Source organism: Dunckerocampus dactyliophorus, chromosome 17 (assembly GCF_027744805.1).
Source record: "Dunckerocampus dactyliophorus isolate RoL2022-P2 chromosome 17, RoL_Ddac_1.1, whole genome shotgun sequence".
Taxonomy (NCBI): Eukaryota; Metazoa; Chordata; class Actinopteri; order Syngnathiformes; family Syngnathidae; genus Dunckerocampus; species Dunckerocampus dactyliophorus.
Window position 1 is genome coordinate 11562326 of NC_072835.1, and position 27365 is coordinate 11589690.

The 27365-nt window shown below is 41.8% G+C and overlaps 1 protein-coding gene across 5 annotated transcripts in view; it reads right to left on the reverse strand.

The window, feature by feature from the left end:
• The window catches only part of LOC129169704 (retinoic acid receptor RXR-alpha-A), a 118218-nt gene that overhangs the window by 11713 nt on the left and 79140 nt on the right, over positions 1 to 27365 (reverse strand). For 2 of the 5 annotated variants that reach the window (XM_054756349.1, XM_054756353.1), the window contains 5 exons: positions 19004 to 19163; positions 16942 to 17121; positions 12022 to 12206; positions 4552 to 4681; positions 2297 to 2429 (listed from right to left, as the gene is read on the reverse strand). In XM_054756349.1, coding sequence (XP_054612324.1) covers positions 2297 to 2429; positions 4552 to 4681; positions 12022 to 12206; positions 16942 to 17121; positions 19004 to 19163 — 788 coding nt within the window. The remainder of the gene's footprint in view (positions 1 to 2296; positions 2430 to 4551; positions 4682 to 12021; positions 12207 to 16941; positions 17122 to 19003; positions 19164 to 27365) is intronic. The other 3 variants (XM_054756350.1, XM_054756351.1, XM_054756352.1) reach the window with 3 other exon arrangements.

Below are 27365 nucleotides of genomic sequence, written 5' to 3' on the forward strand. Positions count from 1 at the left end.
ATAAATGGATATGATCAGTTTCTCAATAGTATTTCAAATCGGGGGGTCGCAAAAACATTTCTGTCCCCCACTGGGGGCGTGACAGGCAGCAGATGTTATATTATAAATGTGCCTTACAAGTCGCAGCACCAGCCACGCTATGAAACAAGTGAGACTTACACTGTGGAAAATACGGCACATGCTTTAAATAACAGAAATGCCACAGAATAATCAGCTGCATATCAGAAAACCCCTGCATGTGCCTGTACTGGTGTGTGACATCACAAGAGGGAGTCGCTACTACTCCTCTCCCCTTTTTGACACGGTCACACCCTCTCCATTTCCTCCCCCTCTCATTCTGAGTGGAGTCAATTGTGACTCTCAGCTCATTGTAATTCAATTTGCTACAAGGAACAACACAACTGAAAGAGAAAAAAAAAAAAGACGGAGGTGGTTATGATAATCGGTCTCATTTAAATGAGGAAGCCAGAGAGCGGTAGATAAATAAACATAATCAGTTCCGTGTATCTTAAAGCTAGTTACACTTATTACAGAGATGTGATACGGTCCTCAGGCTGAGACTCCAAAGGCTGTCTGAGATAAGGGCAGATAAATACAACACTGATATTAAACCTGCTGTCTGTTTTATCTTTTGTTATGGGGATGATTCAACAGTCTAAAACAGCGGTGTCCAAAGTGCAGCCCGGGCGCACGCTGCTGTTTTTTTTTTTTTTTTTTTTTTAAATTGGCCAGTGGCACATTCTAAAAATAGAATAAAAAAAAAATAAAAAGGAAAATCAGCAGTCATTATTCAAGAAAAAAGTCAAAATATTGAAAGAAAAAAGTTACAATCGAAGGAGAAAAAGTCTTAATTTTACATGAATACAAAATAACACCATTTTATAGCATAAAGTTGAAATATTAAAGAAAGACGGTATTTTTTCAAGTCCTAATATTATGAAAAACAAACAAATCAACGAATAAAGTTGTAATGTTTGGAAAATGAGGTGGTGTAAAAAGCAATACAATATTACAAAAAGTCAACATATTATAGTCCTAATTATGAGAAGAACATTTACAAGAACAAAGTTGAAATAGTTGGAAAAAAAACACCATCAGAAATAAAATTAAAAAAACAGCTGCAATTTTATGAGAATAAAGTCAAAATATTAAAAGAAAATGTAATATTCCAATGAAAAAAAAGTCACAATTTTAAGAGAATAAACATGTAATTTTACGAGGAAAAATAATGTCATTTTAGTAGCATACAGTTGAAATAATAAAGAAAAAATACCTTCTTTTTTAATTTTAAATAATAGTTTCTCATAATGTAATATTATGAGAAACAACCTAAACAAATTAAGGTTGTAAAAGTTATAATATAATGGGAATAAAGTCAAAATATTTAGAGAGGAAAATTTACGAAGAGGATTTAAGAAGAAAAGAAAGCTGAAATATTTTGGGAAAAAAAACAACAGCAAAAATGCGGGGGAAAAAAAAGCGCAAAGACCGAAGTTCATACTAATACGCTTTCCCACCTGCTGAGATGCAGGCTAAGGCTAAGTTTTTAGCATACCTACACGTGTTGATGTACAAAATATCGAGGTGGCCCTTACATCCTTGCACCCTGGCCCTCGGTGGACACCCCGGTCTAAAACAACATCCCCTCACAGGCTGCTTGGTGAGATACACCAGCACGATCAAACAAGATCCGAGAGCTGTATCACAAACACTTGCTTTACAAAGATAATCATGCTCTGTTTTATTGGATGTCGTTAGATGCACGTGTATCTAAAGTTGTGAAACAGATTAAAGCAGCACACTTTCACATTTGACAAGATGCAAATACTTTTCAGCATAAATCATCGACAAACACTGCTGCTCAACAGATGCTGCAGCCGCCTGTACGATATTAGCCTGTGACAGGTTGCCGACCTGAAATGTCAACAACAGTCTCCATGGGGGTTCCTTCACCATGACTGACTTGGACTTGCGTGACTTTAAAAAAAAAGTGCCCTTTAGGTGTTCTTAGTCCTTCAAGTTGACACTTTGCTGGAGAAACATCGACAGACAGCAGTTCCCGCCCTGTGTCTCTACAGTAGTACAGCATTCCAAATAAGGGGTACTGTGGCTCTGGATTGGATTCTGGATGAAACACTTGCTTACTTTCAAACGTAATAAAGGTTATTTTGTGGTGTGTTAATGCTTTAAAAAAAAGAACAGAATATTGTACGCCTACATTGCAACCTAAATCGAGGCATGCTGCCCCTGAGCTTGATACAGTATGAGATTTCCACAAGGCAAAACTCCCACAGACCTGTCAAAGATGGCTCCCACTCCGGCACTATGAGCGCTGTTGCGGTGGACGTGCAGCCCGGTCGCCAACAGAATCCCGTCTTTTACAGCTATTGAGCGGTGCGAAAATGACGCAATGAGGAGTTCATTCCAACCTGCAGCAGAAGGAGAGTGTAACTGAGGGGGAGAAAACAAGCAAATCCTGGTACAAAAGTTCACATGAGTGCTTTCAGGCCAAATGACAGTGACAACAAAGGGTTAGGGTGAGGGGAGAGAGCTGCAATGATTCAATTAAGCTGCGTGGTAAAAGCACACAGGGTTCTCAAGCGCCGTCATCGGGTTATTACTAAGACGTTGGAATCATACTTTCTGAAGCGACAGGCATGTAAAAGGGATGAACTGTGGCTGCCAACACGATAAAGACAACAGGCTTGATGCGCCAAAGCAGGGGCTTGACACCGAGAGCACTCAAGACACAAGACGCTGCTCTTTGAGTGACAGAGCTCCTTTAACTGTTCTGCCTGGCAACACTCGCCTCTTTTCCCCTGAGTTGAGTTGGGTACGAGAGGAGCCAGGATGCTTTTATCTGTGATACAGCAGAACTAAAGCGGTTATTTATAGAAAACCTGAGAGCTGAGAGGAGACGAGCTCTCCGGAATAATGTCTCTCTCTGCTTGGCTCAAGTCTCTCCATCACTTGTGTGTGCACAGCATAAAGACTGATGGGAGAATTCTCTTTTATTTCACGGGATGGGATTGGGTGTGTAATATGGTTTCTTTTCCTCAAGGTGGATTAGCAATATAATGGTGTCATTTGCAACGACAGGCAGCCAGCAGGGGTAATGTGTTGGGGGACCCCAAAAGACCCTCATGCATGTGATGGTATTGAATGGAAACGATCTTTTAAATCCACCCTGAACACTTATCTACAAATGCGCTATTCACACAAGTGAGCACAACCGTCACACGTGAGCAACAATTTTTGTGACAGCGCTCCTTCTCGAGGGACAATCGGAGAGGAATGTGATGTTCTTCAGTGTACAGCAGTGATGGGAAACTTCATTCCTTTTACTGACTCAAGTTCTTATGAGTCACTCGTGTCACTTGTCACAAAACGCATGCGCAGAAACCCACACATGTGCAACAAGTTCCGCGGCTGAGCTGTAGATGCTCGGCGAGCACACACGAGTCCTCGAGTATCGCGTGAAACTCGAGTCTCCGACGAGCACCAGTGAGTCAGTAAAACTCAAATACTGTCAAGTACCCATGAGTCAGTGAAACGTGACTCTTCGTCTAGTAGCTGTGAGTAAGTGAAACTCAGGTCTTCCTCGTGTACCCGTGAGTCAGGGAAAATCAACTCTTCGTCGAGTACATATGAGTCAGTTAAACTCGAGTCTTCGTCGAGCCCCCGTGAGTCACTGAAACTTGAGTTCTGTCTACCCGTGAGTCAGCGAATCTCAAATCTTCATCGAACACCTGTGAGTCAGTGAAACTCGAGTTTTCGTCGAGTATCCGTGAGTAAAAGACCCAAGTTTTGAACGACTCGTTCAAGACATCTCTGGTGTGCAGCTTGTATAGCGGTATGGATTTACTAGCCGCTGAAAATGACTCAACACATCGGCATTATTGTCTAAACAGCTGGAAACACAAGTGAGTAGCAAGATTATTGTGTCTCCAGTCAAGCATGGTGGCGATAACGTAATGGTCTGTGGCTGCACGAGTGCTGCGGTTCATGAAGGGAAGCATGAATTCCAACACGCACTGCGGTACATATATTCGACTCTGGTTTCCGTTTTTCGAACACACATTGATTTTTTTGAAGCATCCAAGTTTCTGAGGACAGTTCCTGTGGTCTTAATGCACCAAAATGAACTAAGAGATGAGTCCTAAGATGTTTGGCTATAAAATGTCTATGAATCTTGCCTGTAAATATCGTCATTCATCCAGGTCATAGTATTCTCAGGGCATTGAATCGATCACAACTGGACTGTTCAGATTGTCTTAGAAGACGTTTCGCCTCTCATCCAAGCAGACTATATCAGTTCATGCTCAAAGACTAGATAGGAAAGCTCTAGTCTAAGGGAATGGTAGAGGACCCAAGTATTTATCCTGTAAGGCAGAGGCACGCCCCAACCATGTCTATGAATCTGATTAGCTTTTTGACATTCGGTACTAATCTAATAAAGACTATTAAAAAAAAGTCACTGCCATTGTTGATTAGTTGGTTGATGTAAGTGTAGCATATTAATTAGTATATTAGAAGCGGAACTTTACTGACCTGCTCGTAGAAGGATGACCTGATCGTCCAGCGGCAGCTCAGAGAAGTGGGGAATCCTCTTGGCCCACTCAACCAATGTAAAGAGCTGCTTGTCCGCAGCCTGACAGATATTTGTCACTGGGTCATTGGGCTGCAAGGAAAGAAGGACGGACAATTATGACACATGTCTAGTAGATAAGTTGTCTAAAGCACAAAATGTCTGGTATCAGTTGAGTATCATTCCAATTTTTTGTGCAAAAACAAAATGCCGGGCACCAATATTTACATCAAATTTCCCAAAATGAAATTACAACATAAAAAATCACTGTCGCTAAGCAGTTCTTTGTGGCTCATTTAGCAGATAGAAGTCAGCTGTTTGGACAGCTAATGGAACTGAAGAGGCCAATTCACAACAGCACATGTGTTTGAGACTGGCCAGGTACAACAGCGTCACAGGTTTTTCAACGTTATCACTTTTTTCTTTACATATCGTGAATGTCACCATATTTGATGATTGAAAAAAGTAGACACATAGGGAAGAGAAAGCAAAGCAGGTCTTGGGAGCGTCAGCCAACAACAGTGCACACTGTGTTATCCATTGACTAGTTGAACACTGGCCAGGCTCAATATAAAATGGAAGGCCCAATTGAATCAAGGAGAAAGAGCCATCTATCGAGTTATTATATTCACTCAAGCCATAACTGGCGATGAGCATAAAGCAAACAGAAAGGATCGTCTCACAGATGAACACGGCTATTATTTTTAGGTAAGCTACATAAGACACAATAGAGAAGGCTTTTAAAACCAAATCACATTTAGGTGAAGCACAGAGCATTATCTGCTGCTGCGACGGCACACTTCATCAAATGTAAAGATGTATTCAATCCAGACTGAACTGCTTCTTTACCCTTCACACTCTATGAAAAGACACAAGTACTACCAGATTTACTGCTCATAATAGGTTATAAATAGAAAAACATATGCAAATGTATCTACCTGCTAATCATTGCTGTAAGTATCTTACTAAAAAAGTAAAAAGCTCGCAAAAAGCTCGCAAAAGTAGCAAGGAGTCGGAGTGATGTTGGCTATGTGGCAGTATTTCTTGTTCAAGATGTTGCAGCTGAGTGCAAAACCGGAGAAGTTTATTCCGACCAACCTCATCACGCATTTGAAGCAGCATAAAAAACAGCCTTAGGATTTTCGAAAGACCACAGAGGTGAAAGAACAAACCTCTGCCTACCTCAAGCAACCGACGCTGTTGGAAACATTTGCAAAGCGAAACTGAGAAACTTGGGATGTCCAAAAGTCATTAGCTATAACAGAAAAAATAGTCCAATCTATTGTGTTCAATGACCAGCCCCTGCTGGTGGTGAGAAACTATTGTTCTCTCTTTGAGTAATACCACTTGATCAAGCCTTTTCTAACATTCCACACTCCACAAAATAAGTAATAAAAGTATGGAGGATTCGTGCTGGTATCAGATCAATATCGGTGTCGGTCAATACTTAAGGCTGCAATATCGTTATTGTATCAGAAGTGAAAAAGTTGTGTCAGCGTGGTAAACCTCACTCCCTGAACCTTAAGATTCACGCAGGACGTTGGGTTTTTAGCGCGATGGCTAGTACTCTCGACTCTAAAGATATGGACCTTGGTTTGAGCCCAGGGCGGAATGCAGGGCTGGCTGAACCAGCGAGTTACATCCGGACACCCCCATCGTGGATTTATGGAATGTAACTGTGGACTTTCAGTTTTAATTTTAGAGTGTTCAAAAAAATCATTTAAATACCTGCATTTTTAGTCCCAAAATAACTGTAAATATAATATTTTGAATACTTGGAATAAATATTTTTCAGCCACTGACTGCCTGAAGACTGCTTTTAACTTCATTTCCGTTTTAAACCATTTCAGTGTTTTTTTAACTTTAACCAAAAAGTTGGCGCTTTACCCATAAAATTAGAAACATAGAAGCAACTGAGGATGTCTGCCTCGCAGGACAAGCATAGAAAATGGATGGTCGCCCGATGGTTGCAAGATTTCCGCAACCACTTCCACAGACCTCTTCCACCACCCAACCCCGACCTAATTCACACTAGCAACTGTTCACAGACCATAACAGCGAGTGCCGCAAAGAGCCAGTCACCCGAAATGAGGTCGTCATGGCTCTCCGCAAGCTCAAGAACAACAAGGCCCATGGCATCTGCAGCATCACAGCCGAGTTCTTGAAGGAGGGCGGGGACTGCATGACTGACTGGCTGACCACTATCATCAACCACGTGTGGGTAATGGAAGTTCTCCTGGGTGACTGGCGGCGCGGCATCATACTCCCATTCTCGGAGACGAAGGGGGTTATCTTGTGTGTGAAAACCATCTGGGATAACTCTCCTCTCCAACCCGAGAAAACTTCACCAGGATTCTCCTCTCAAGACACTGCCCCCCGCAGGCAAGATTCATGCCCACCAGATCAACCATCGACCACATCTCAGCTCTTGCTCTTCACTGAGAAGGACTGGGCTCTGAAGTCACTAACACCAGAGACATACTGCCTGAGAACAGACATCGAGGACTGGTTGGTGGTGTCATGAAAACTCTCTGGAGACCACCGTGGAGACAGCATGACATCTCCCATCACACCAAGCTCCGGGTCAACAATGCCGTCATCTTGCAAGTGCTCCTTTATGGGGCAGAAACCTGTCCACTCTGCAAAACCACAGATCTATGGCTTCGAGTCCTGCGGCCTTAGAACCATTGAGGGTGTACGGTGGTCTGACCACATCTCCAGTGACGAGCCCCACCAAAGAACCAACTAGCTCAACATTCTCTGTGTCCATGCCCAGCACTGTGTTCGCTGACTAGGACACTTTCTCCGCTGCCCACTGACCATCCCACTTGAATCATAATGGAGTTTGATCCGCCAACAGCCGACTGGAAACGTCATCCTGGCCTGGACCGCGTACCCGGTGGTCCAATGTTGTTGACCAACATCTCCAGCAGATCGAGGTGTCCCTGGAGGAGGCCCCCGCTTGCTGCCAAGACCACGTGCGCTGGAGACGTCTGGTCACCCAAGTGGGCTCAAAACTGTGCTGGCATGAGTCTTAAGCAAGTAAGCAGTGCCTTTTAACTTTACCCATAAAGTTGCACATTTATCCATAAAATTGTAAACATGGAAGGCTCCAAATGTCCAGGTAGCATGAAGAATTATACGCTCTGAGGCAATTATGGAGGCTGCTAATAATTATGTCAATATAGTGTATGGAATGCGTACATTATGTGCGTGACATTTGATCCATATCAGTGTCTTTGTGTGCATTTGCAGCTTCAACACTGAGACAAGGACTGCACGCCCGAAAAAGTCCTGAAACCAAATATTTAGAGGCTTTCTTCTTTCACCCACAGGGAGCGTATGTACTGAAATTCTAATACAACACAGATCGAGTATGCCTGGCGCACGTACGTCACGTACGTCCACTTGAGCAGCGTATGAACAATCCCAAACTTGTGTGCTACTGTAGAGTAATGAGTAATCTGTCGCCATCCTAGGAATACAAGCGCTTGATATGAATCTCTGTAAACAAAGACTTGCGTTTCATTCAAATGAGGCAGGCAAGTATCCTCATGTGAACCTGTTCACTAACATAATCTGCAGAACCTTCCTGGCATCCTTCTCCAAAGCCTCCTGATCGATTCTAAAAGCTTGGAGGTTTCAAACTATCAACGGCACCTCTCAAGAGAAGATTAGTTCATGATGAAGGAGAAAACGTCCCTCCACACTCACATCCTCCTTTTGTAGCACAGGGCCAGAGACATCTCTGTGTGTCCTCTGTGTTCCCTTCCCTGCAGTGTGAAACTCACACTGACTGCTGAGTATCACACAGATGCAGTGGAAACAAGGAAAAAAAAAGTTAGCGCAGACAAAAAGACGACACTCTTTTGAAAAATGAAAGTAGTGTCTTATTCTTCAGTGGGAGAATGAATACTGGCAACTCATGAATATTGCAGCAACGGATCTCCTTGGGAGATGTGGACGGTGTAGTTCGGCGTGACAGATATTGTGAGACACACTTCCTCTCAAAAGCGCATAAACAAATTCAGCTAATTCATTCTAAAAGGGCAGACCCAGGCAAAACAAAGACAAACACAATGTGTTTTAAGAGTGCAACACAGTTGAACTTCCCCTCTTTCACAAATCCAGGAGTTCCAGTTAAACATGGCAAGCCTCATGAATGTTGCATGGCTATCTTAGCAGTGTTTACACTGACCCGGTTTCTGTGGAGATGACGAGGGGGGGAGAGGAGCTTTCCTGCAACAATCCTCGGGCATCACATTACTGTACTGACTGTTCAAGTCTCCAAGCAGCATTTAGGATGTTATCTGGTCACAGAGGAGGAGCCCTTTGAGAACAGTGAACAGCTTGACAATTGTCTACTTGGGAATATCTCACGACTCAAGGAAAGAAAACCTCAATTTCACTGGAACTTAGCTAGTCTTCCCATTGTAGGCCACAAATAATATTGTTTCAATTATGAGAAAAACTGTTTAATGCAATTTAAACTAGCATGCTGGACCATCGCAGCAAGTTAAGAAAAAAAAGTGCCAGGCTTGCACGATGTCTTATAAAAATTTCATTGCTTGAGGAGGAGAGAAAAAAAAAATTCCCTTTCAATTTTTCATTAATTCTGCTTGAACCAGCCAATAAGAGCGTGACAACAGGGAGAAAATTGGATGCTTATACATAGCATGAAAATGAATTACTCAAGTGTCCCACTTTTTTTTTTTTTTTTTAAAGAAACTCATACATCAGGAGTGGGGATGAATCATCGGCTAATTATCATCTAAATAACACAACACTTCCTGTCTATGAGGGACAAGCAACTAAATCTTGATGGAAATGAAAGCACAGCAAAGAGAAAAGCCACCCAAAAGTAAGTACAAAAACCCACCTGCAGGATTAAGTAACTAAAGCATTCCCTCTCGCCCCCTCCACCTTCAGAGGAGGCCTCTGAAGGCGCATTACTAACGCATGTTTAACTTCTGTTCTAGGTCAACATGAGATAAACACACTTTATTCAGCTTGGCCAGACCCCAGCCATTAGACGGTGGTGGTGGCCCATTCATGTTGTGCACTCATGGCCTGGGCCCTGTGATTAATTATAGCACGGGGCAGCGCTTCTCAATGAAAACCTTGCAGGAGAGAGGGACGGGGGGGGGGGGGGGGGGGGGGGGGGGGGGGGGGGGGGGGGGGGGGGGGGGTGTTGTGTACGATCGGGAGGCAGAAGAGAAGGGACGTTGTGGTCAAGACAACCTACAAGGCAGATATTCTGCAAACACCCCATGTCACAGTTTAAGCTAAATTGCTCTCCTATGCCGATATTGTCCAACTCTCAATTTCTGATTCCGATATCAACCGATACCGATATGTGTAACACCAGGCCTTGCAAAGAGGCCCCTGAAACAGTCCAGCACATAATAGCAGGGTGCAAGATACTGGCAGGAAAATAATACATGGGACACCATAACCAAGTGTACAGAAACATCTGTCCAGATTATGGACTGGAAACCCCTAGATCGCAATGGGAAACACCTCCCAAGGAAGCAGGTGGAAAAGGAGAGGACTAAGATCCTGTGGGACTTCCGAATACAAACCGATAAGATGGTTGTGGCCAACCAGAGGACAGCCATTGTGATTGATGTAGCATCCGCAATGTTGGCAATATCAGGAAAAAGGAACACGAGAAACTAGAGAAATACCAACGACTCAAGGAAGAGCTGGAGAGAGTGGTGGTGCCCGTGGTCATAGGAGCACTGGGGGCTGTGTCCCCCACACTGGTGAAGTGGCAGATACCTGGAGAAACATCAGACATCTCCGTCCAGAAGAGCGCAGTCCGAGGAACAGCTAAGATACTGCGCAGGACCCTCAAGCTCCCAGACCTCTGGTAGAGGACCTGAGCTTGAGATGAGCAGCCACCCACCGTACCAGGGGAGATGGGGGGTAGGTGAGGGACGAGTTTTTACATCCGAAGTCTCCTTAAAGAAAGCGTTTGATCTGCTAAGTTTCACCAGTGAATATGAAAAAGTAAGTCAAATATGTTCTTGTCTAATTTTGATGGTTCCCCTTTCATATAATATAGCCCAGGGGTCACCAACATGGTGCCCGCCGGCACCAGGGAGCCCCCACGACAACAAGCTTTTCATTCAGGTTTTCAGTTAATCATGTGAGAGCCCTCGAAACAAATGCATTCTGAAATACAAAATGTGAGCTGTGGATACCAGCACATTGGTAATGTTCCGGTAAAAAAAAAGGCTTTGTTTGGGTTGAAATAAGCTATGAAAATAAATGTTTTTTAAAATGTTTTTTATTTAAAAATTTACACTTAATCTATGTGATCGGTAGCGGCCGATTTCACTCATGGATGATCGGTATCGGTAAAGGACAGCTCTTGTTGGCTGACTCTAGTCAGATTAAAGCTGTTCTATCTAGTCATGAGCATATGCACTAAATGTATTGCACACAATATGATATGTGCAACATGTGGAAAAAATGATTAAAATTGACTCATAACTGTGCCGCATAAAAAATCCCCTTAATTGGTGTGCCTAGTTGGCTGTTGTAATTGAGGGACAATGACACTCAGTGCATGAGTGATGTGCTGACATTGTAAGGTCAACCCTCATCCCCCACATGTCTACCTAGCCTCCGAAAATAGCTCCATTTACTCACATAACAGCCTTCACATCACCACTTTTACTTCACAGGACATTTCCCTCCCTTCAAGCAGACGAATCCCAGAAGAAGCCCTCTGCTTTCTCTCTTTCTCCCCCCGCCCGCCTCCTTCTGCAGCCTCACCTTCCTTCCCTTCCTTCGCTCTCGCCCTCCTTAGGCTGCTGCTCAGCTCAGATGTTTCTCATGCTCCGGTAGAATTCCTAAGAAAGCGGAGACTTTGTGGGGATGCTTTCAAGAACAGTCTGCCTGTTGTATTATTCATCACATTTCGCCTCCTCTGCCCAGCTGTTGCAGAGGGGATAAAGGGGGAGAATCGCAGCTGATACAAGGTGAGACGGGAGAACCAGCGCTCCATATCACAAGCAGTCCTTGTCGAAAGAACTCTAAAGAGGGGGCACCCTATCATACCGAAAGAAACAGCATCGGCAGTATCTTTAACCACAATCCTCAAAGCAGATGAAAACTCTCCGGTCTACAATGTAGTTCTGATGTGTAGACGTTTGACCCAGTGTCCCTTGGCAATATCTTAAAGTACATATTTAAGATAGACTACGACAAATCCCTCACTCAATAAGAGCCACAACACCAATTTCCCCTAACCAGGCAAAAAAAATACAAAAATGTATAAAGTTTTACAAATATAAAACATAAAAAAACCATAAAACAATTAGCATATATAAATATTGTGAGGCTGATTGACATTTCTGTATGATAACACAATATTGAGGTGTGATTATGGCACCAATGGAATGGTATGGAGGCTAAAAACTCACCGAGTTGGAAGGAACACCAAGGCTGGTCTCAATGTAGGTCTCCGTCTTGGGTTCCACTGCCTGCTCGGCTTCCAGAATCTTCTCAACGGGCATGTCCTCATTGGCGCAGCTGGTCGACTCCACCTCATTCTCATTCTTGTCCTTGGCTCGCTGGCGCTCCTCCTGAACGGCTGCATGTAATAACACTGGTTCCGGTCACTACTGCTGTATATTTTGTGGTATTTTATTGTGTTAACATGTGACCAAAAGCTCATATACACTGCCGAGCCCAGTAAAAAGTCATACCCTCCATGTATTTGCTGATAAAAACATTTACATGACATGGTTTGAGCGCAGATTTGGACTTTTTAAGACTATATCCTTAAATTTGTTTCCGTGATTAACAGCCTGTTTTAGTTTAAATACAGTTTTTGCTAAATTGCAAACTGCTCTATTTTTTTCCGTCTCACTTCTGTTTCTTCTTTTTGCATTTCTATGCTCTACTTAGAATCTAATTACAATCCACCAGCGCAAAATGCAAATACTTGTAATTTCCCCTGGGGCTTACGATTTTGTTCAGGAGTGTACATGTGCGTGTGCGGGTGTATGTACAGTATGTATTTAGGTCAATGACAAGTAACATGTTTACCTTAAAGAATCCAGATGGAACAGATAAATCTATGCAATAATTGTAAATTGCTAATAATTAATCAATTTGCGTCATTAAAAAGAGAGGTGACTTTTGATGCCATGGCAGTATATGTTAAAAAAGCAGCGAGTAATGTTCTTTTGGCTTTTAATTATTATTTTTTATATTATATTGTGGGAATGTTTTCAATTAAACTGCTTTTAAACCAATAATTTGCAAAAGCTGTACTGGCAGCGCCCACCTGGTGTCCAATGTTTACCATAAATGTATTTTTTTTTTTGTGACGGCGCACCACAAATACATTCGGACCGCCACAAATGGATTTGGCGCTACCACATTATAACGCACCTGGTCTGCCAGAGAATAAGAGAACGGAGCAGGAGGCATCGGTGTTGCCAGGTTACATCTAGATACTCTGTACTCTGTCTAGATACCTAATAGCTGCAATAAGCACACAAACCGGAAGCTTTTTGTTATGGAATACTTTCTAATATGCTTCTGTCTTGGAGACTGTGTGTCTGTAAGTCATGTGCGACGATAGACTTCTGAGCTCCACTTTACACACAGCAATGCTCAAGGACTTCTCTCTTTCTTTATCAAAGCAATGTGTTTTTCATGTGGTCCGTCACGACATGCCTTCTTTTATGCACAATGCATTTATAAACCCAAAATAATCCACACTTCATCACTGAATTGCAGTCTGTGTGACACAGAAAAGCCTCAGCGACAATACAACATAAATCAGAGGACTGTGTCTTGTACACATTTTTTTTTTTTTTTTTTTTACATGTCGCAAACACTAACTGGTGAAAGCATTACTGTAATGCTTCTGTCATCTGATTGGCTTGGCGAAGAGACACAGGAAATGGTTTGTGTGCTCAGCAGACACTGAGACTCACTGCGGTTAAGGCAAGAGAAACCGCACGTCCGCCCAAGCGAAGGAATGAAAAGATGCAAAAGTGTGCGTGCATATGTTTTGTCTTTTTTGAGAGTATAATTAACTTAAGTCAAAATACCACATAACAAAGTTGTGTGGCTATTTTAAAAGTTCTGCAAGTGTTCATAAAAGCACACACTCCAGTAAAAGTGAAAACACGGCGCACGATGAGTTTGCAGAATGAACTGTTTTCATATTTTTCTGTGGTCATGATGAGGTGGCTAGCTGTGGCTGTACTAGAACGAGAAGGAAAGGGGCCCACTTTAGATGATCTGCTGTCTGGCAGTGGAGGTCAGCCCAAGGGTAAAATACTTGCGCTGGAGTCAGAGAGAGGTGAAGAGGGCTGAAATCATGTTAACTTTATTCTCGCTCCTCCTCCCCCTCTCTCCTGACTGCGAGAGTATAAATTCATATAATCCTGTTTTACTGTGGATTCACTTAGCCTTTTGGGCTACTACTGCCTTGCTCTGTAACCATCACCCTCAGGGTGCAGGGGGCGGCTTAGGCAGCACCGTTAGTGGGGCAAACGGCAGTAATTGATAATATCCTTGAGAGAAAACGTGTCCTTCAATGGTGAGGGGAAGGCCAAGTAAAGGTCAAAGACAAACCGGCCTTATATAGAAAGTGTTTTCAACACTGAAGTCATGCTCACATGTACTTTACACATATGCTCCTGGTTAACACCCTTCAGCATCTTAATCATCATCTCGCACATATATGGACATCCCTCGCTCTGTATATCTGAATTTAGTAACCGTGGTGACCATAATGGGAGGAGTGATTGATGGGTTCAACGTGTGAAACAGCGTTGAACAGCATGGAGTGTAAAAATTCACACCTTACAGTCTGTAAGCACCCCCAGACTCTCCTTGGTTTAATGTTCACTGGAGTCTCTCTTTTCTACCGGACAAAATCATATATTTCTGAACCGGGGGTACTTTTACACAAGAATGTTGGAAACATAGTAGAAACTGGAGTTTTTGAGTTGATCACAAAACAAGTCATTTTTTCTAAAGAAGTGCCATCAAGCTGATTACTTGACAGCATTTTCAGCTACTACTTGTTTGCCATTTTCCATTTAACAGTTTTAACCATTTAAAAAAAATGGATAACATGTCGTTGTTCTGCAACTGGCTGGTCGAGCGACCACGACACTTGTTGAAGTTCACTTCCTTTGTCGCTAGTAAACAACTGAAGAGAGCGAGTGGGTTATCGGAGGACAGTTGCTTTTTTTGCAACTGGAGATTGAAAATCAGAAGATAGGTTTGTGAAAGTAGGCTGTGTGCCCTCTGAAAGAGTCGTATGCAGTAATCCCTTGTTTATCGAGGGTAATTGGTTCCAGACCCAACCGTATGATCTTCTAAAAACGTTTACCGTTTAACACTATTAGAGCCCTCTAGACATGAAATAACACCCCTATAGCCACCTTTATAGTAGACATACTAACACAAAATAACCAATTTATGACATAAATAAGACTTGCACTCATGTGTGTTGCTGTAAATTTGTTCCGGTGCTGGGGAGCTCAGCGGGGGTTGAACAGGAGATGACGTCGGGGGCTCAGAGTTGAGTTATAGCTTGGCGTGGGTTATGGCCGCAATAGAAGCCTGTGTTAGAGATTTTTGTGCCTGTTGTGAGATCATTCAAAGCTGCAATAAAAGTCTGTTGTTCTGGCCATCAAGTCTGGTGCTTGTGTGTCTCACTGAACATTACTGACACCTAGTGACCGGTGTAGAATACTACATATCATCACAACGTCTTTGAATGTGTGTTCTCAATGCCTTATATTTGAGTTCATTTACCCATTTTTATACTTGAAAATTCTCAATTTAGAAAAAAAAGTATGTAGAATTTACTTAAATATGCATATTTTTGGACTAATAATATTTATTCAACCACAAAACAGGATGATTTATAAATGTATATTTATTATTCATAATCCATTAATTGTTGCAGCTCTAGTTCACACTAATTTGGTGGCTGTGACAAACAAATTCCAAGTTCATTATCAGGGGTGCGACTGTTACGAGCCCGAGAATGCAATGGAAGGAAGGGTTCGCACACCATCTTTTTTGTTTTCATATCTCAAATCAACACAACATCTCTCCTCCGGGACAGCCTGGTCGCATAACTCCTCACAGAGTTTCCATATTCAACACCACTGAGTTGCTTTGGATCCAACAGCTGAATTCAATATTTGGCCAAACGTATTGCTGGAAGCAATAGAAGCCAATCCTCAGCATCATGTGGCAAAAAAAAAAAAACCCTGAATGAGACCAAAGTCAAATAGAGGTTGCTACGTCCAGCATGAAGCAGTATCCCATTAGGGGGAAAAAAACATACATATTTTACCGAATTTACTTCAGCGTCAAATTAAAATGTAATAATGCTAAACCCTGGATAAAAAATGTTTGATATCTTCCTTAGTGAGCACAGTTAACATTAATTCACGGGTCAAACATGTCAGTAGTAGTCACAGCTATTCATGGCGTCGACCATTGATTGGCCTTGACATGTCAATCACGTGGACATGCCACTTATAGGACAAGGCAGGACAACAATGCATGCAAACTAGCTGGGACGAGAGGGGGCGATGGGTCGAGTTGCAGGGGTTCTGACATTGACAGAAGTGACAGTCCGAAAATACAGCCCAGTTTGCCAGGTGGCTAGCCGCCCTACAACTGATGTCTTGCTGTGTATGTATCAGCCATTACGAGACAATGTCGAAAAACAAAATTACTCTGGCAAAGGCGCTCACCCGTTTACTTATTCCAGTGTTTCCCATAGAGTATATTTATTGAAATAAACAAATGAAATGGACATGAGAGCACGTATCGCTCTTCTCATTGAGCAGCGAGTGCAGCTGCTGGTCGCTCTCCTGTCTAAAAGCACTCACAGGCAGCTCCGTCTTGTTTGTGAATTTAAAAAAACAACAACAAAAAGAAGCGCCAGAAAAAAAACTTCATTTGTAGTTTTAAAATATTTGCTTTGCTTTTTATGTTATTCCTCTCTCCTACAGTGTCCATTACAAGTACATGAAAATTGGCCAACTGGGGTCAGTACCTGAATTGTAGGGTGCCAAAAAGTGGTACAGTTGGTTATTTTGTTATCTTTGCCACACAAAATGAACGTATACTGTATAATACTAAACTGGCTTAGTGGAAATGGGGCTACGACTTTTCTCTAATTAATATTCAGTATCTAAATAATCCGGAATACTGAGCAAATACTCAACAGTCCATTTGTTTACAGTACTATTCATGTCACTGGCATGACCACAACACAAGTGAACTTTGCATCAAACGTGCGTTAGCGTGGAAGTAAGTGTGACTATCCTCAACGGTATGTGCTGTACCTTCTCTCTTCATGCCCATGGCTAAACACTTTTGGTAGCGGCAGTACTGGCACCGGTTCCTCTGGCGCTTGTCAATGACGCAGTCCTTGTTGTCGCGACATGTGTAGGTGAGGTCTTTGCGCACTGTCCTTTTGAAGAAGCCTTTGCAGCCCTCACAGCTGTACACACCATAGTGTTTACCTGAGGAGAGTGAGACAGACACCTTTGTCGTGTTGGCAAAAAGGCACAACATTTTCCCGACACATATGGCACGCTCGTTTGCAACTCCATCGAAAAAAGGCCAACACATAAAAATGATGAAGATTCATCGTTTTTGTCCATTTTCAAACAATGGATTTAGGTGTTGAAAACTGCTTAGAATATTGTAAAATCAAAAAAATCCTTTTTTGAGATTGTTGCAGCCTTAAATGTCTGATTTCTTTTCCCAAAAATTGTGATGGAAGTTGCAGAGTTTTTGTAGGTGTGTGTGTGTGTGTGTGTGTGATCAAATTGCGGGAGAACGTGACAGTTGCAATAGAACAAACGTGTCCAAAATGCGTCCCAGGGACCATTTGCGGCTCACGGCTGTTTGTTTGTTAGGCTGCAGCACATTCTAAAAATATAATTTAACAATAAAACTAAAAAAGGAAAACAAACAAAACACAACAACCACTGGAAAAATCTGCAGTAATTTTACAAGAATAAAATGAAAATATATCAAAAAAAGTTGTAATTAATGAAAAAAAGTGATATGTATTTGGAGAATAACGTCAAAATATTATGACGTCATTTTAGTAAAGCATAAAATTTTAATATCACAGAAATATCACTTTAAATATTTATATAATTTATATAAAATTTAAATATCACTTTTTTTAAAGTCATAATAAAACTGTAGAAGAAGCAGTTTGAAATAGTTAGAAAAAAATAATAATAAAAAATATATAAAATAATTAAAAAAATAGCAGAAATGGCAAAAACAGATAACAGATTTACAAGAAAAAGTCAACTTTAAAAAGTCAACAATATTAAAAGACAACTGATGCACTGTAATAAGAAAAAAGTCAAAATTTTAAACTAAACCATAAAATGTTATTTTTTTAATGCCGTAATATTATGAGAAACAAAACAAAATCAAATTGTACTTTTTTGAAAAGTAGGTTGGGGAAAAAGTTAGAATATTATGGGAATAAAGTCCAAACATTTGAGAATAAAGTCAGAATATTACAAGAAGAACATTTACAAAGACTATTTAGAGGGAAGTTGAAATATTTGGAAAAAAAAACAACATCAAAAATGGGAAAAAGAGCGAATTAATGTACAAATATTAGAAATGATCCTCTAAGCATGGTGTGGTGAAGGTTGGATTTTACGACAGAAATGTTAGAAAGTGATAGATACAGTATTCCTTACCCTGACTTTCTGGGCTCACGGCTCTCTGTATGTGTTGCAGCCATTCTACATGTTTATTTTGTGGCTGAAAAGTCCTCATCGATCGTCAAATTTTGGTGATTTTATTGTTTATTGTATGTAGTTTACCCCCGCTTTCATGAAGAATATCAAGGAAGAGTTGAGTGCGGTTTTTAACTGTGATGTGTGTTGGTAAATGAGACGTTACCAAAGTAAACAAGGATGTGATCCAAAGTTAGGACGTGAAACAGTGGAGCAGGAAAGCATTCCATTGGTTATACAGTTAACGTGTGTACACTCAAACTACAACGACCTTGGGAAAGCATCATGTGATGTGATCGCAACATTGCAAAATCCTGCGGGGTCTGTAAAATGCCCTTTTCCCGTAGCATTGGGAAAACGTTGCCTCTTTCTGCTGTTATAACAGCTTCTACTCTTCAAAAAAAGGTAATCTACGAGTAAAGGAGGAACAGAAAAAGGCCTTCCCCAAACTAGTTCCAAAAAGTTGAAAGTGTGAAATCAACCAAAATGTCTTGGTATGCTGAATAATTACAATTCATGGTGACTCAGGAGGCCGAACAATACAGTCATAAAGTGTAGCTGAATCCCACAGTTTTTCCCCCCCTCATGCAAAACGATACACTTCAAGTGTGTGCTCATCACAGCCACTCACCTGAGGAACGGTCACCACAGATGGCGCAAATGTGTTTGGTGAGCGACAGCGCTGTGCCAGAGGGCTGGGCGGGCACTTTCATCACACCGTTGAGACCCAGCGGGGGCTTAATGTCCTCTGTGCTGCTGACCGAGTTCATTGGAGAGTTCAGCTGGAACATCAACACACACAAACACACATGCCAACAGGTCACAAAGCAGTACTGATCAACTCAAAACTGGCACTTAATTACAGAAGCCTGTCGCATGGCTCGGCTGGTGCGGCATAGTTTGCACGATGGCATTAAGTATGCGACAAGTGCCTGTTGTGCTACAGAGAGAGGGCTTGCATGTACACATGTGAAAATTACACTGCAGTTTACAGTAAACAATGAGTATGTTTACATGCCGTCAAATTACCCCATCATAACCGGAATATTAGCGATAACCCGGTCGCGCACGGCCATGTAAACACCAACAACCCTTTTGAAAAAACAGAATATGCTCATATTCCGTTTTTTAAAAACCTGAATATTACCCCCGGGTTACTCCTTTTCTAACCCGAAAATCGGGTCATGTATCCACCTATTGGGACATCCCGATCAAAAGGAACATTAATTTGTGTTCTGCACATGTTCTATTCAAAAGGAATCTTGTGTCTTTGGCAGGACACGCGAAACCCCACACTTTTGGAGTGAGGGGGAAACAAGCCACCTCGTTGGTGTGAAAGACAGGAACATTATGTCTTATATTGACGGTAGAAAGCACACCGCAATAGCGGAATTAATCAGAAGGTGAAAAAGCAGTTACGCGAAGCAGGGTTTGTACGAACGCATCATCAAAAGCGTCCGCTGGGCTTTGGGGATATATAACATGGATATGGATGGCACAGCTCCGGCTCCATTTACTATTTCTTCACGTTCTCGCCTTCCATTCATGAAGAAAGTGAGACAGAATAGTGTCGAGTCCTGGTGGCGGGTCACTACCAGCACCAAAACGCAAACAAAGGCGTTCATTATCCCCTGTGCCGGTGTTGTTGTTGTTTTTGTATACAGGAAGAAGAAGCGGAAATGACACACTTGCGTCATAACATTTACCGTGCGTCGAAACATTGTCCGTGCAGGTTTTTTCACACCATTCCACCCCAGGAACTCTTTTATTCATGCTATGAACAAGACCCACTACTCTGAACGTATTTACCCTAAATTGCTGATCATTTATAAGTGAATTAGCTTGACATTTACACCCTGACTCACACAACACAAACCAACAGGAGTTCAGCACACCAAACACCTACGTCACTCATGGTGCAACCAAAAATAACAAAATGTACCCAGCATGCGTTGCGGGTCATAAATGAGTATAAACAGTATGTATAATATGTATAATTAGAGACTCCCATAGTCTTTGTGGTGCAGTTACATCGTGTGTTACTTGCTGTGTTATTTTGGTTGCACCGCGAGCGAGGTAGGCGTTTGGTGTGATGAACTCCTGTTTTTAAGGGCCTCGGAACTGAACGCCGACAAATACAGGGATCTACCGTGTTTGTTTTTGATGCAGTACAGATGGCATCTTAATTCTCACTTTAAATTGGCCCTCTCTCGCTCCCTCTGAAATGAGAGCTTTGATAAAAATTCTTCTGAAGGTGACCCCTCTTTGCCTTTTGCTAAAAGTAGGGAGCAAGGGAGACTAATTATTTTAACTAGCTACATGCTGTTTCAGTGGAGATAAATGTTAGGGGGAGCATATAAATGATCCTAAAACACTAAATGCACTGAGTGGAACAGAAGCTACCCACCATTAGCAACGTTCCAGGAAAAAAAAGGAAAAGACGACCAGAAAGATCTGTTGACTAGAATCGCCCTACGCTATAGACGACAGACTTGTGGTGTGGGAAATCGAAAATACTCTGCATAGCTTTCATACATGAAAATGTCTTATTACACGCACGCTTTCTGTCTAAATTTCGCTGATACTTTACAGAAACATGCCTGCAGGGAACAGTTACAGTAAGGCAGATGTTGAAGGTTTGTGCATATGTCATCCCTAGTAGTGTTGACATTGTACTTATGGAACTGAGATGTCGACAGCAGAGAGAGCAATGCCTTGTCTAGCTGAATAAACCGAAACAAAGCACATTTTAGGCAAAGCAATTATGCAATTACAGTCAGCAAAAGCCTAATCTGACAATAGAGTCGAAAGTATGAGTAGATGGAGACATATACAGTATTTGGATTAATGAGAAATGTTTAATTGAATTGCTTAAAGCTACAGCTGCAATGTGATACACACACACACACACACACACACACAAGATACATCACGTACACATACAGTAGCTGTAAAAGGTGAAGAAGGCAAGTCCAGGCAAACATGTACACACCACTTGCTCTTGGCACGTCACATCACATTTTTTAGGTCTAAGAGTAAAAAAAAAAAAAAGAAAGGATGCTTGAAGCCTTGGCGCTTAAAGCTACGGCGTACGCTTCCATAGATTCATATATTCCAAACCAGATGCTTAACCGTCTGATCAAACAGAAAATCCGAAACTTCTGCAACTTTTTATATCCATTTTCACGGAATTCAATATGGCATGTGTGGTGTCATGGGAACTCGAGTTGGACCTAGACGAGAAAATCAAAAGCTCATGTGGGTTTCAATGTTTGGCTGGTTCAGTCAGTTGAAAAGTTTAAAGCCCCCCTCATCACTTAAAACACACACACACACACACACACGCAGCTGACTTATGAGAAAAACAGCTCATTACCACACAGATAAAATTCTGAATATAGCACACAATTTCATTAATAATTTCAAGTAATAAAATAGAACTATTTCAAGGAATATCATATGATCAGGGGTGGCACTGGCACTCTTGAATAACGCAAGCCGCCAAAATACAAGACTTCATTCGTTTAACTTTGTTTCAGGGATTTTTTTGCGACAAGGCCAGCAATTCGTGCAGCCGCACCAATGAAACGCACCCATGTCAAACTTACTGTGAAATGTCTAGCTTGTGGGTTGTGAAAAAGAGAAAGAAAGCTCTGTGAGTGTTTTTTGTAGTTCCACTGGATTTCAATTACCTTGAAGTGTACTCTGACAACCGGCCAGTCACCAGGTGTGGGTGTCTACGTCGCAAGTGCCGCAATCCCTCGTTTATTGTGGTTAATCAATGCCATACCCGGTTGTGATATGTGATTATCGCGAAATAGGATTCCTTATATATACACATGGAATATTTTGGTAAGTTAGAGTGGAAAACCTGTTTACGGCCTTCTAAATATGTTGTTTAACATTATGTCCCTCAATACATGAAACAACACCCCTACAATCACCTATTTTAGACATAATGAGTAAATAAATAAGACATTTAAGACCTAAATAAGACTGCAGTAAATGCTTTCCAGTTCCAGACAGGAAGTGACGTCAGGGGTTCCGAGTTGAGTTTCAGCTGGCGTGTCTTACGACTGCAACAGTAGCCCGTGTTTTTATTCGGGATTATTGTGCCTGTTTTGAGATAACTCAAACCTGCCGTAAAAGCCTGTTGTTCCAGGGACCAAGTCTGGCGCTTGTGTTATATTTGTATTTCACTTCATTTATCATTTTTATGGTTGAAAATGCTTAATTTAGGCAAAAAAAGCCCCAGTAATAATTGATTATATACGGAATTAAACTAATAATAGACTATTCAACCACAAAACAGCATGATTTATTAATGTTTATATTTTGCAATGTATATTTTTGAAAAACTGTGGTAGAGTGAAGCTCCAAAGTTCGAAGCACAAAGTGGCAAAGGATAACTGTAGCATACAAAAATAATGCTTGGTCACCCTTTCCCTACAGCAACTTGAAGAGTATAATCGTATATAATGTGACACAACATTAGCCTCTTTTACACAGAGATCCTACGAGGTGCGTCAGAAACGTTCCAGGCGGCGTGTCACAAAAGATACATTTAAACTACACGTTTGCTCCTTCCGCTTGGAGTCTAAACACACTTTGCCAGCCTTCTCTGCCAGGCCTTCATGCACCCCTGGAAGGATTCTTCAGAGATGCTCCGCCGCCCCGGCCATTTCGAAAACAAGTCCCCTTAACGACCCCCCTCAGTTTTGGGAAGAGGACAAAATCACACAGAGCCAGGTCGGGAGAGTACAGGAACTGTCCAACGTTAAGGTGAAGCAGCCATGACTTGTTGTGCCAAAATTGTCTCACTTTATCTCTTTGAAGATGTGCTGGTTGATCTTCTGGCCCTGTGGCAAGAACTCGAAGAATGCCATCATCATCAACAGTCCTGGAACTTTTCTGACACATCTCTCATATAATGGCTGCGTCAGAGCTTACATTCACCTTGACTATTTTTCTGAGCGACACCGAAACGTATGATTAGAATTGTTCGGCCTTGGCAGAGGTGTCCACCAAATCTTGTCACGTTGTAATCTTGTGAGATCTAGCGGGGGTACGCCGGAGCCTATCCCAGCCTATCCCAGCTGATTTTGGGCAAAGGGTGTGGTACACCCTGGACTGGTCGCCAGCCAATCACAGGGCACATATACACAAAATATTCACACTCACATTCACACCTATGGACCTCACATGCATGCAATGTGGGAGGAAACCCGAGTACCCAGAAAACTCCAGAACATGCAAACTCCACACAGAGATGCCCAAGCGGAGATTCAAACCCAGGTCTTGCTGACTGTGTGGCCAACATGTTAACCACTCAACCACCGTGCGGCCTTGAACATAATGACTTGTTTAATTAATTTTATAGTAATTCCAGGTCAAAAATTGGTATTTTGCAGGGTCGCATTTTGATAAAGTTGAACATGAGCACTGATTAATAGATAAGTCATCATCCTACAATCTTTTATTCCAGTCTGATGTTGGCTTCCTTCCGTATGAATAGGTCGAATATGAGCTTCACTTTGTCCACTCATGATGGCTTTGGTTTAAGTGTACATATTCATTTAATACCAAATTGAAGGGGAAAGTTTAACGATCATGATAAAGCAGCATCCGAAGTACAAAAATACATACAGCCAACGATAAAGCCTCATTTTCAGGGGAATCACAGTGACAGGTTTTCATTTAAAACCAATATAAATAAACTCTTCTGATTTCACACTCTTAATGCACAAAATAACCATCACTTGCTTATTTGTTCATATACTTCATTCTCTGTCTCCTTTCCGCTCCATTCTCCTTGCGCCGTGCGGCGTTCAGGCACACTCGTATTTATGAGTGTTAGGCGCTAATCGTTTTTCATTTCTATTCACGTACCCCTATTACAATTGGTGTACCCGTGGGGGTACGTGCACCCCACTTTGAGAACCTATAAAGTTAGTTGTTAGCTATTCTTAAATGCACGACTGCTGGAGCATCTCTAGGACCCTAAGCCATCAACACTGCTGCATGACCTGTTTGGTGCCAGTCTCGGCAGCAAGTGCACGTACACACCCACCCGTGTGCGCAGATGTACGCACACAAGGTCTTACCTCACTTGAACGCTTGCGTCTCGTCTTTTGCCCTGAAGCGCGGCACTAACAGAGCTGTCTCTTCAGCTGGGATGGTTTCTATCAAACCCTCTGCTGTCTGACAGAAAAAGACTCTTCTATTCGCAATCTATTTTCAGTAAACTTGCAACTCAATCTCGGCAGTGCTGCTCCCCGCTGTGGGGTGGGCTGGCTGGGACCTTTTTTCTCCCCCTCTTCTGTCCATGGTGATGGAGGCAAGGCAGGGGGATTAAAGTAGCTCAGGACCGTTACTGGAAATAGAATACATGCTCCCTCAACACATACATGTGACCCCTCACAGAAAGGTATGGCAGCTGTGTGTATGAGTTTATCATCTTAGGAAACCCCTTGACAATCCCCACTTGCATATTGTACGCATGTGTTTTGAGTGGAAGTGGAAGGCTTTGCTTAAAACTTTTACAGACTAAGCGAGATAAACAAATGAGGGGCATTTAATCTCAAGGACTGGGAATGTAGGACATAGGATTCCCTGCAGTACAATGTGCAACATGAGTAGATGTAATACCCCTGCTGAATAACAGTTTCATGTGCGGGAGGTGTTACATAACATGTAGTGGAGAACATTCGCCTGGTACATGCAGTGCATGGGCGGTTTGTGTGTACTTGTAGGTGTGACATTCTTCATAGAACTGACATAAGGTTTCTGTGTCATCTGGATTTGCAAAGCTGCCAAACAATTCAACCAGGTAGAAATGAAATGTGTAGAGCAAGGGGCTCAAACTCAATTTACCTGCTAGAGGTAGAGTCTGGGTAATGCTGGGCCGCAGCAAGTATATACTGTATATATATATATATATATAAAAAGTACAACTGATCCACTCTTCTCAATCTTTAATAAAAACAGTTATGAACATGAACTCTTGCCTACTCCTTGCTGCCAGAGAGCTGGCAGCGCTTCCTCTTACACAGCATCGCTGGAGGTGCGTCTGGCTACCCATCATGCCTTGCATGATTCTTTTTTTTTGGATAAAAAGTTACTAAAGTTACATGTTTAGTGACCCCCCCCCCGTTCATTTCACTGTGTGACAACATTAATGCAAAGTAAATTGCCTCTTACGTTGTCCCTCGACACGTTGTAGTTTGAATTTCGCGGCTTCACTTTATCGGTTTTTCAAAAATATATTATTTAATAAATCCCGCTGTTTTGTGCTAGATTACAGCCTATTATTAGGAATAAATATGCATATTGAAGGAACTTTTATGTATTTTTTGCCAAAATTAAGCATTGTTAAGCATAAAAATGGCTAAATGAACTAAAATACAAATATAAGACATTCAGAAGATGTTTTCAAATGAAATGTAGTATTCTACACTGGTCACTGGGTTTAATGTTCGGTGAGACGCACACACACACACACACACACACCTTCCATCGCCCAACAACAGGCTTTCATTGCATACTGAATTATCTCATAACAGGCACAATAATTCCTAATAAAAACACGGCCCTAACAGACGCCAAGATAAAATTAAACTCTGGACCCCTGACGTCACTTCCTGTCTGCCACTCACTCTTTTCCCCTTGGGAAAACATTAACAGCAACACACACAAGAATGAGTCCTATTTATGTGTTAAATGGTTTATTTACTCTTATTATGTCTGCTATATTGGGTAATACGAGTGTAAAGGTGGCTACAGGGGTGTTAGGTCATGTCTAGAGGGCTGTAATAATGTTAAAAAAGGTCGTAAACAAGTTTTCTTTGCTTTAAATACAAAAATATACAATTTAAAAATAAGAAATCAGCATACCCCCGCGACCCTAATTAGGATAAGCGGCACAGAAAATGGATGGATGGAAAACTACTAGCGAAATTCACTTATCACGGTCAAGTCTGGAACCAATTACGCGTGATAAACAAAGGATTTCGGTAATATTAATATAAATTGCCCAGAATGCGTGGGCCACACTGAAACTGAACTTTGATGTCAAGTAGGGGGCCACAAAATATGAGTTTGAGACTCCTGGTATGCAGTGAACTGCACTGGATTGCAACAACTGATCTTCACAAATCTGTTCTAGTCACATAAAAAAAAAAAACAATGCCGGCTACATAGAAAAATAATAATCCAGCACTCAGTTGCATGCAATATTCATCAGATTGTATTGCTTGTGTTCTCTCACCCAAAAGACGACAAAAACAAAGCATTACCTGGTTTTCAAATCTAACCTACTACAAATTTGTACTATTTTTTAGTGACTAACTTCACTTATAAATAGAAACTCAGCAATGTGCAAACATACTGTGTTACTACATTAATGTCACCAAAATTGGGAATAAATGATCTCAACTTTTACTTAATTGTAATTCCTGTAACAGGCAAATCTTGACTGAGAGGGTCGTCTAAACAATTAGTATGCAATGGTAACACATTGGTGGAAAAAAAAATGAAAGCAGTCGTCCCTGGAGTGAGCAGAGGAGAAAAGGGAAGACAAGTAGAGACAGTTGAGGCCGTTGCTTAAGACGGCTTAGTTTGATTCAGAGCACAGACTTTGCTCAGAAAGACACTTCAAAAGCAAAGATCAAATCCAAGTGTACCGCTCTTCAATACGTAACCCTCTTGTGGAACTCCAGTTGCTTTCCAGTTCAAGGGCACCTTTTTTAACTTTGCGAAAGTTATCTCCACAGTATCGGGGAACGACAACGATCGAGAACAAAGTTGCGAGCACACACAACGGCAATGTCAAAAGGATCCCGTTCAAACGGACCAGCAAAAACAACTGAAATTGTTAACTTTTTGGTTAACATTGGGTTAAATATTTTGCAGTGGGACCGGGCTATTTATCTACATATACTGTATATACACTAGGTCCCCAACTTATGAACACAATTGGTTCCAGACGACCGTTC